This window comes from Lathyrus oleraceus, chromosome 7 (assembly GCF_024323335.1).
Source record: "Lathyrus oleraceus cultivar Zhongwan6 chromosome 7, CAAS_Psat_ZW6_1.0, whole genome shotgun sequence".
NCBI classification, from domain to species: domain Eukaryota; kingdom Viridiplantae; phylum Streptophyta; class Magnoliopsida; order Fabales; family Fabaceae; genus Lathyrus; species Lathyrus oleraceus.
The window spans coordinates 163425615-163436371 of NC_066585.1; the positions used below are offsets into that span (position 1 = coordinate 163425615).

Sequence of the window (10757 nt, forward strand, 5' to 3'; positions counted from 1 at the left end):
GAACTATGTACCTAACTCCAAAGGTTTAAACTTAATTTTTCAAAAATATCCTACCCGAGCATAAGTCAAGATACAATAAAAAAAGTCTTCAAATGTATGTGTTTTGATTTCTTTGACGAATGATATTAGAACATGATCAAACTCAGTATAAATCATTTTTCATGTTGATTAAGAGACTGCCTTATCCATTGAGTGAGTCAAGGTGAGATGAGAGACATGTTAACTACTTGTCAAAGTTTGAGGATATTTTTTTGAATTTTTTGGATGGAAGTTGGAAGCTAGAACGATGGTCAGGTAAAGAAAAAGTTATATGGTGATGTTCAATTGTTATTGTGCAACTTGTTTTCTGTTTGAAATTGGCAATGCAGACAAGTTACTTAAGGACAAACAACAATTCAAGTTTAGGGTTGTAATGACACTCTATCATTGTATATTTCCAATCGAAGAAACATATCAAAACAAGTTAAAGAGGAGCAAAAATGAAGAACAAAAGCCAAAGAAAAAGGAAAAAGTGACTAAGTGTGGAGAAATAGAGGCTTAGTGAACATCAGGTGAAAAGGGAGCAAAAGCGTGTAACCACTGGAATAATCATGCGCAACATCGCGTGTACGATAGAATTGTAATTTGCACTATGAGTAGCTAATTCACCTTGGGTTAGGTTGTGTTTGATGAACCTATTTTGATATTGTTGGGACATATGTTTTATTTGATATTGCATGAATAATTTGATATATAATTCTATTCAAATGCACCTTGTTCTTAATTCTTTATATGTGAGATACTCTTTTAATATAATTTTTGACACATAGGAAATACTGACCATTAGTCTATGTGTTGGACCTAAGACAATTACTATGCTTATGGTGGTGGACTAGGGATAGAAAACTCCGAGTAGTGCTTAGAAATTAATGTTCTATTGCATTGCATAATCTTGCTTACGCTGGTGGACCAGGGATAAAAAACTCTGAGTATAGATTATTGAGCTATACACCAAGGGATTGGGTATAACAATTTTGTTAATTCACCATGGAATTATAGGGACGATACCATTCATGTAATGCATCGAACATTAACAATAGAGAAATAGGAGATTCTATACACAATCTAACCGCTTTCGCATTATTGTCAGAACACTTTATTCTCTTTTCGCATTTAAAACTTGAATCCCCTCACCCCAATTTACTATTTTCTACGCATTTCACAATATTGACTTGTTAAATAGCCGTCCTTGTGGATTCAATCATTTTATTACTACAATATTATCGGTATATTTCCCGAGAAGTCATCAATAATCCAAAATATCATGGTGCATTTTTTATCTTTTTATTTTTTAATCTTTTTGAATTTATTTTGTATTTATGAAAGAATTTTTATTTGTTATGACAAAAACATCAAGGTTCAAGTGAGTTTTGAAGAATACTAAAACCCACTTGCAAAACATAAAAGAAAATGAGTACACGATCATAATATACGGAACTACGTAAAAAATAATGATTATTACATCCAATATGAAAAAAAAAACCTCGAACAAGACAAGAAAAAACATTGTAGTTTTAAAAAATATACATAACTAGTAAAGGACCCGTGCGTTCGCACGGGTCGCGCAAGTGCAATAATTTATTTTAAAAAAATTAAAATATAATATATTTTTTTGTTTATATATATATATATATATATATATATATATATATATATATATATATATATATATATATATATATATATATATATATATATATATATATATGGTTGGATCAACGTACACAAATTTATTGCATAAGAGTTTTTTTTAATGTAATGGATGTTAAATGATCAATAAATGGGTTCAAAAAATTTCCACAAATAACTTTTTCCAGTTTGGGACATAATAAAGTAAAACATTATTAATTTATAGTAATATAATTTGCTTAATTTTTTTGTATACTATATTAAGGAAATAATCAAAAAATATAATACAAAAATATTTTTACAATTTATTGGTATATTGATATATAATAAACATTCCATTGTTAATGTTATGAATAGACATTCTATTTATCATTGAGATTTTGGACATAAGAAATAAAAATATATTTATTTAGTAATGGATGAAATTTTCCAATCTGTTACTAATTTGAGGTATAAAAGCGCAAATATTAACCTTCATAATAAATGATTATTTAACCAAAATACATAAACCATGTAAAAGAAATACCAGAACCTCATTTGTTTTAAAATATAGTAATGAATACTACCAAATGTTAAAATTAATTGCAATTGATACAGTAAGGTTTAATGCAACAAAAGATATTGAAACAGAAGGTTCACAATTTTAGTTAAAATTGTGAGAAATAAGTCCAACAACAAAAATGATTTAACTTCGTACAATTCTTTGGTCCTTAAAAAACTGGGTTTATACAAAACCTGTCCGCAACTTTTTAGGAAGTGATGATTCATTACCCTGTAAAAAACAATTACATCCATATAAACAAATGTTAAAACATAATGTATATTTTATACAACTCATTCAATAAAATTCTAATAATAAACAACGACATTTGTTGATATAATATAACTAATGAAAAACTTACATTCTATAAGTTTTCAAAAACTTCTTTGAACACGACATTTGTTGTAGAATTCAATGGATGGTTATCCTTGTCATGGATTAATATCTTAAGCTCTTTTTTGCTTTTGACCCTTGATATTGCAACATATAGTTGACCATAACTAAATACACTTCTAGGCAAATACAATCCAACATAATCCAATGACTGACCTTGAGATTTGTTAATTGTCATAGCATAACATATAGTTATGGGAAATTGCCTTCTAGTCATTTTGAATGGCCACGGAGATTGTGTTGGAGTCATATCCATTCTTGGAATATAGATAACCCCTCCAATATTCTTTCCAGATATAATCTTTGCCTCGATAACATGGTTTGCCAATCTTGTAACTATAAGCCTTGTTCCATTGCAGAGACCTTCAGGTTGATCAATGTTTCGAAGCAACATAATAGGGGTCCCAATCTTCAATTTAATCTTGTGGTTAGGTAGACCGGAAGTTGTAAGTGTATTCAAAAATTTCGGGGTCAAAACATCAAAAGCTTCATTTCCTTCACCGTCAAAAGTGTCTACAGAATCTGAACTTAAATATTCCTTTTCTTCACCTTTGGGAATTTTTTTGAAATTTTATTATTATAAATCTATGTTAGTACATATAAATATATGAATGTATCTATAAATATGTTTACAATGGATAACGCATACCTGGTATGAATCCCAAAACGTATTGATTTATGATGTCAACCGTTTCAATTGTTCCTGCCAATATAGCTCTTGATTGCAAAAATTCTGGATTCTTGTAATTGTTTTCGGATATGTTTCACTAACAATGGCTTCTAGTGGATCATCATAGTTAGAAATTAAGAAATCATTTGGAATAGGAATATCCGTGTAACCATCGTTAGGTTCTTCCAATTTCCCATCGCCAACTTTTAATATCCAATTAGAAAACAATTCTAATTCAGATGTACTTGAAGTATTGACGGCTTGTTGGAGTCGCATGTTCTTTGTAAGCTTCAACACAACACAATGATCCCAGATGTATGATGAATTTATTGTAGAATGTATTATATCTGAACGGCTGCCCCTTGGTACAACCGATAATATTTGGCGAAAATCTCCACCAAGTACAATTACTTTCCCTCTGAATAATTTGTCAGAACAATTGGAACGCCCCATTATGTCTTTAAGGGTTTTATCAAACGCTTCAAAACAAAATTTGTGTGCCATTGGAGCTTCATCCCAAATTATCAACTTTGCCATTTTTAGTAGCTCTGCACGATCACTACCTTTGTCGATATTACATGTAGAAGACTCCATTGTAGGTATTGGAATCTTGAACATTGAATGAGCCGTTCGACCTCCTGGAAGTAGTAGTGAAGCTATGCCCGATGAAGCAACAGTTAAACAAATTTGTTTCTTTGATCTTATGTAGGAAGCTAGAGTTCTCCACATGTAGGTTTTCCCTGTGCCACCGTATCCATACAAAAAAAATACGCCTTCTTATTGATTGTTTACTGCTTCCATTATTCGCTTGAATACACCTCTTTGCTCATCTAATTTAAAAAAAATACATAGCAAACATGCAGTGAATAAATTAATTATACATTAAGAAAAATTGTAAGATAAAATCATACTTTAAAAGTTAACTTTATAAAATTATGACAAAACTTACAAACATTTAACATATTTACCTGTAAGATTTAAGAACAAATTATTGTATTCTTGCAATTGTTCGGCTGGATTGTAACTCCGCTCTTCGTATATGAGCTTATTTCCCAACTGCTCAACCACATATCCACTTGGATAAGGCATTCCAGCAAATTCCTTTAGACTTCGGCTCTTCCTTTGAAGATTTCGTTCAATCTCAATTAATGTTAAATTCATTATCTCTTCATCCGACAACCTCAAACCTTTATACAATAGTAATTATAAGTGTAAACTATAAAACAAATTTACTTTTAAGAATCAAACAAATAAATATAATAAAAATTCACAATATAGGAAAAATAATACCTCTATTGTTTGCAATTCACTGTTGAGCATATAGTATTCCATCAGCTAAGAGATGACATGTTTTACTCTATACATGTCTTGGCCTGTTAATGCTGCCTGATAATAACATGTGAACAAATAGTAATCTCAAATATTGACCTGAACCCCAATGATTTGCCTCTTTAATAGCTGCAATGAATTCTCTATCATCGCCGATAAAACCCATAGCAAAACAGGCATCCCGGAAAGTATCATATTTTACGTTATTCACTGTTCTTATATCATTATAACTGCGGGGGCCTTTGACATGTGTGAGCATCAATCTAAGATAGTACAATTCGCCAGTTGTTGGAGGAACCCATATAAGCCTACCAATTGTGTAACCTTTTTGACGGGGTTTCCATTCTCTTTTTTTCTTAACATAAACAAATTTTGAAACAAATTTGCTGTAAGTTAAATTTTGTGCTTCAGGATACTTGCAATTTGCTTCGAACCATGATGTAAACATCAATTCAGTTACACTTGGTTTTTCCAGAACTGTATTGATACGATCAAATCAGTGTAATATACCGAATTAACCTGTAATATGGTTTCATCTTTTTTTTTGCACATATTCATCCTCATCCTACCAAAGCAACTACTTAACAATCTCTTTCATATTTCATATGATATTTTTATTAAATTTTTTAGAAAAATCATTGACAATCATCATGAATTAATTTTATATGGGTGCTTTTTGTAAGGATCAACTTTTTAAACCACAACCATACAAAACATAATTAAACAATAAAATAAAATCATAAAACAAAAATACACTATTCTTTTGCAATAATAAATGAATTAATAAAAGTTATAAAATATTTTCAAAAACAAAGCTCAAAAGCATAACGTTTATGAAACAAAATCATTCATCTTCTAATACTATAATTCAGAATCTCAAATATTTCAATTCGCCATTAAGAAAGGTTTCACAAAAAATCCATTCTATACTAATAGAAAAAATTAATTATTAAGGTATCACAAAAATTTCATCATATATTAATACAAATATTAACCTATAATATGGTTTCATCTTTTTTTTTTGCACATATTCATCTTCATCCTGTCAAATATTTCAATCCACCATTAAGAAAGGTTTCACAAAAAATTCAAATAGAAATATTGTAATGTTACATAAATTATATTTGTAAAAAATATATATCTTCTAAAAAAGGAAGGTATTCATGTACGAACAGAACAAAATAATTGGAATTGAAAAGGAGGAAATTCCTATAATCTTAATCAATAGAAACTAAAGGCAACACGTTAATCAAAATCCATTCGCAAATATATATATATATATATATATATATATATATATATATATATATATATATATATATATATATATATATATATATATATATATATATATATATATATATATATATATATATCATTTAATTTTCGACTTTGTAAAAAAGATGAGATTGATAGATAAAAAAAAATAAAAAATCTTACCTTTTCTCCTTTGCAACTCTGACACACAAATACGCTGATGGATGAACAAATCAACTGAAATTGAAATTGAAATGAAAGGATTGTAATCAACCTAAAATGATTTGTAAAGCTATATACTATTCAATTTTTGATTTTGTAAAAGATGATGAGATAAGTGGATGAAGAAAATAAAACACATACATTTTCTCCTTTTGAATTTGAAACTCCGCCACACCAATGCATTGGCAGATGAAAATTGATTATTATGGGAGAATCAAGGAGATTTAGGGTTAATGGAAATAGTGAAATACATTGAAAGAGTAAAAGAAACCGTAAAAAATGTGTTTGGAAAGATGAAATTGTGTTTATTGGTATTTGTAATTGAAAGGGATACAATTGTGTTTATTGGGTTCATAATAATTAATATATTTTTCTTTAAAATAGAGATATAAAATTAAAAATAACTATTTAATATAGTTGATTAATATTAATTGAGTAATTTAATATTATTGTTAATTTACCTACCAATTAATTATTATTATTGTTATTATTATAATTGATATTTACCCGCCATATATGATAAGAATATTTTTAAAATTTAAATAGTATATTTATTATTTGATTTGATTTGATTTAATATTCAACTTACATGTTTGATTTTGCAGAACTGACTTAAGGACATACATTTCGCATTATGAATAAACCTTTCTACTGGCGAATACTGAGAACCACCATACCAATTAGAAAGAGATTTTGCAGATTGAGTAGGCTTCTCCTTCTGTTCATTAGTAGGCAACCTATAGAAATAAGATTGTTTTTGAAATTAAAAATTATGTATAATAATCTGAATATAAATAAATAAATAAAATCCATACTTAGACATAAAATCTTGAATTTCAGGGATGTCTTCATTTATCAACAATTTGGAACCACTTCATGCATTTGACACTGTAAATTGTATAATTAATATAAAAATTATTGAACGTATAATGAAAAATACAAATCAGCTATGTATTTATAAAGTCTGATAGTGTAATACCTTGGCCATCTTTTACCATTGCATGAGTGAGCAGAATTACAATAGCTCCATTGTTTTTAGGATCATTGTAGTAAGCCAAAATTTTTGATCCATAGATTTCCCATAAATTGCAATTTATGCAATTACCCCTATTTTGCAATATAAATAAACAATATTATATGATGGGATTCAGTGATGCAAAATATATAAATTTATCAAACACATAAGTTATGAAAACAATGCGCATTACTTCAAATCTTTCAGCACAACAGAAACAACAACTTTCTTCCCCGGAGTGTTGGATTGGATATGGTTTATCTCACTAACAGCACCAATAATATCTACATTAAAGTAAGGTTCATTATTGAATGTGTTTGCAAATATATAAGTTATAATAGAATTTAAATTACCTTATGAGTAATTAGGTTATGACATAAATTTGGTAGTAATTAACTTTTATATATTAAAAGTAGATTTTAAGCATCTCTCACCAACAAGTTCAGTAAAAAAAATAGGTTTACTTCATCAAAAAACTAAAAGCAAAATCTAATTATAATTTTTTATTTAAAAAAAAAACAGGAGTATAAAAATAATTTATTTATAAATTTCAAAATACCCATCAATTAAGTTATACCCAAATTTATATTTTTTTCTCCTCTTTAATGCTAACTCTCATTTACTTCATACTAAATCTTTAAATCTAAAAAAAATCTATACATCAAAAACCCATATAAATCAATGCAAAAAATCATAATCATTAGGAGAAGAAAGAAAAAGAAAAAAAAACATAAACAAAATATTCACTAAAACCAAATCAAAACCTTAAAATTCTTATCAATTAACATTAACGATCACATTTGCCACCAATACAACTTCATTCTCTCTCTCTCTCTCTTTCTCTTTCTCTCTCTCTCTCTCTCTATATATATATATATATATATATATTTTTTTTTTTTTTTTTATTTATTGAAATATATATATATATATATATAAAATATATATATATATATATATATATATATATATATATATATATATATATAAATATATATATATATCAATTTTCCAAAATTCTATTTTTTGGAATGAGATCAAATTTTACTATTTATTAATTATCAAAAAGGTTGTTTGTAGTGGAAATTTTATAAAGAATAAATGATAGTTTGAGGAATTTAGTGTTATCTTTTTGATCCCTTCATGAGCCATAAATGAATATAATACATTATTAATGAAATAAAAATAAAAATTTATATTATTTTTTTCTTTCAAATACATTAATAAATTCATCATTTTAAATGGATTAATTTATTTTTTTTTAGTTTAATATTATTAATTATAATATTTAAAATGTATTTGCGTGATTATCTAATTAAGTTTATAATTAATAACTGTAATATTTAAAATGTATTCGCGCATATCTTATATATAAAAGTGTTAAGTCTCTTAAGCAATTTTTGGCACCAAAATTAAGGTTATCTATGTAATTGTATAATTTTCCTGTTATTTTATTAATTATTTAATAAAAATTAATTTTCTCCCATTAACTCTTAATTTTCTTTCCCTAACTTTTATATTTATTTAATTTTATTTATTTTTAATTATTTAATAAAAAATATTTTTTTTTTCTACTAAATTTTTATATCCACATCTTTAATTAAATATTTTATATATAAAAGTTGTTAAGTCTCTTAAGCAATTTTTGAAGCCAAAAATTAAAGTTATTTATGTAATTGCATAGTTTTCAAATTATATAACTTTGACTAACTTTTATATTTATTTAATTTTATTTATTTTTAACTATTTAGTAAAAACTAACTTTCTTTTTACTAAATTTTTATATCTCACATCTTTAATTATTCCACTAGCTTAATATCATTTTCTTTTAATTAATAAAATATTATATGATTTTCAAAAACTACCTAAAAATTATTTAAAAAAAAAACACTCATGCATTTATTCATTTCCACCAAAAAATTAATTTTTTTATGACACATTTTTATAAAAACCCCACTCACCTCGCTCACGCATTTATTCATTTCCATCAGAAAAATAAACTTTTTATGACACAATTACAATTAATTAATCCAATAAATATAATATAACTCTCTATATCTCCACTCATCCATTTATTCACTTCATATTATGCCATTAACTAATAATTTTATTTATTATTAATAACCACCATAAATTTGTTTCATTCTTTCACCATATTCAATTTTTCAAATTTATTCCATATCTTGAGTCATACGAAAACTCTAGGAAAAATACTTTCAAATAATTTTTTATATAAAAGTTGTTAAATCTCTTAAGCAATTTTTGGAGACAAAACTAAGGTTATTTATGTAATTGTATAATTTTCATATTACTTTATTAATTATTTATTAAAAATTAATTTTCTCTCATTAACTCTTAATTTTCTTCCACTAATTTTTATATTTATTTAATTTTATTTATTTATAATTATTTAATAAAAACTAATTTTCTTTTACTAAATTTTTATATCTCACCTCTTTAATTAATCAAATATAAATAAATAAATAAATAATAATCTTATATATAAAAGTTGTTAAGTCAATTTACAACTTTAACTTTATATAAAAGTTAAATCATTTTACAATTTTGATGTAAAAAATTGAGGATATTTTTGTAATTTTTTATTTTTATATTTATTTATTATTTTAATAATTAACTAAATAATAATTATTAACTTAAAAAAATGTCAATATATATAAAATAATAATAATCATTAAATATCGCATCCTATTTTTAAGAAGTTTTTAAATATCTAGGGTTACTTAAATAACTCACTACTTCATCATCATACTAGCAAAAATAACCACTCTCAAAACTTTACATAAAACTTGTTAAGTTACTTTGTAATTTTGGTGCGAAAAAAATATTTTTATATTTATTTATTATTTATTATTTTAATAAATCATTATTATTAACTTTTAAAAATAACCAATATTTATAAAATAATAATAACTAATTAAATATTACATCCTATTTTTAACTACTTATTTAAATAAGAAAAGCTCTTAAATTTTCAAATATTTAGGGTCACAAAAAATAATTTGCATATTCTAATAGATGGAGGAATCCTACTAATTAATATTACTCTGTCTTTAAATAATTATTTATTAATAATAATTATTCCATCACGGTAACCTCACCCTTTCCACTAAGCATATTCCATATATTTTGGACTTTATTATAAACATTCAACTAATTAGATGTCACCGTCAAGATACATCTTTATACTAAAGAAAATAGATACTCTCTCAATAAAATTTAACAATGCTATATAATAATAATAATCTTATTCAAATAATAAAAAACCATATTTTAATTCAAATATTTAAGTTTAAATATAAGTTAAATTATAATATATTTTAATATAAAATGTATAAATATATATATAAAATTTTAAATAATATAATTTATAAAAATAATTATATAAAATTAACCTTACTAATGCATGAGTAAACGTTCAATTTCTAACTAACTTTATTATTAATAATAAAATCGTTAATATATTCGCGCGTAATTTATACTAAAACTAACTTTATTATTAATAATAAAATCGTTAATATATTCGCGCGTAATTTATACTAAATAATAATAAATTCATTATCATATTCGCGCGGATATTTAATTTTAATGTAAAGAGAAATAAAATCAAAAATTAAAATTGTAAAACAATTTTAATTTTATACTAA

The 10757-nt window shown here is 25.1% G+C and overlaps 1 protein-coding gene across 1 annotated transcript; it reads right to left on the reverse strand.

Annotated features, from left to right (window-relative positions):
- Positions 1 to 2392: 2392 nt before the first annotated feature.
- Positions 2393 to 3866, reverse strand: LOC127102625 (uncharacterized). Its single transcript, XM_051039972.1, has 4 exons — positions 3371 to 3866; positions 3252 to 3305; positions 2592 to 3151; positions 2393 to 2440 (listed from the first exon to the last, which is right to left on the reverse strand). The coding sequence occupies exons 1-4, from the start codon at positions 3864 to 3866 to the stop codon at positions 2393 to 2395; spliced, it is 1158 nt and encodes a 385-aa protein (XP_050895929.1).
- Between the last annotated feature and the right edge of the window lie 6891 nt (positions 3867 to 10757).

What these genes read in the sequence shown, in the direction of transcription:
- LOC127102625 (XM_051039972.1), bottom strand. Translation starts at nt 3,866, where the DNA reads ATGGAGTCTTCTACATGTAATATCGACAAAGGTAGTGATCGTGCAGAG. An exon ending in CGTTTTGGGATTCATACCAG is followed by an intron (nt 3,152 to 3,251) that starts GTATGCGTTATC and finishes AAATTCCCAAAG; the next exon opens with GTGAAGAAAAGGAATATTTA. An exon ending in CAAATGTCGTGTTCAAAGAA is followed by an intron (nt 2,441 to 2,591) that starts GTTTTTGAAAAC and finishes TGTTTTTTACAG; the next exon opens with GGTAATGAATCATCACTTCC.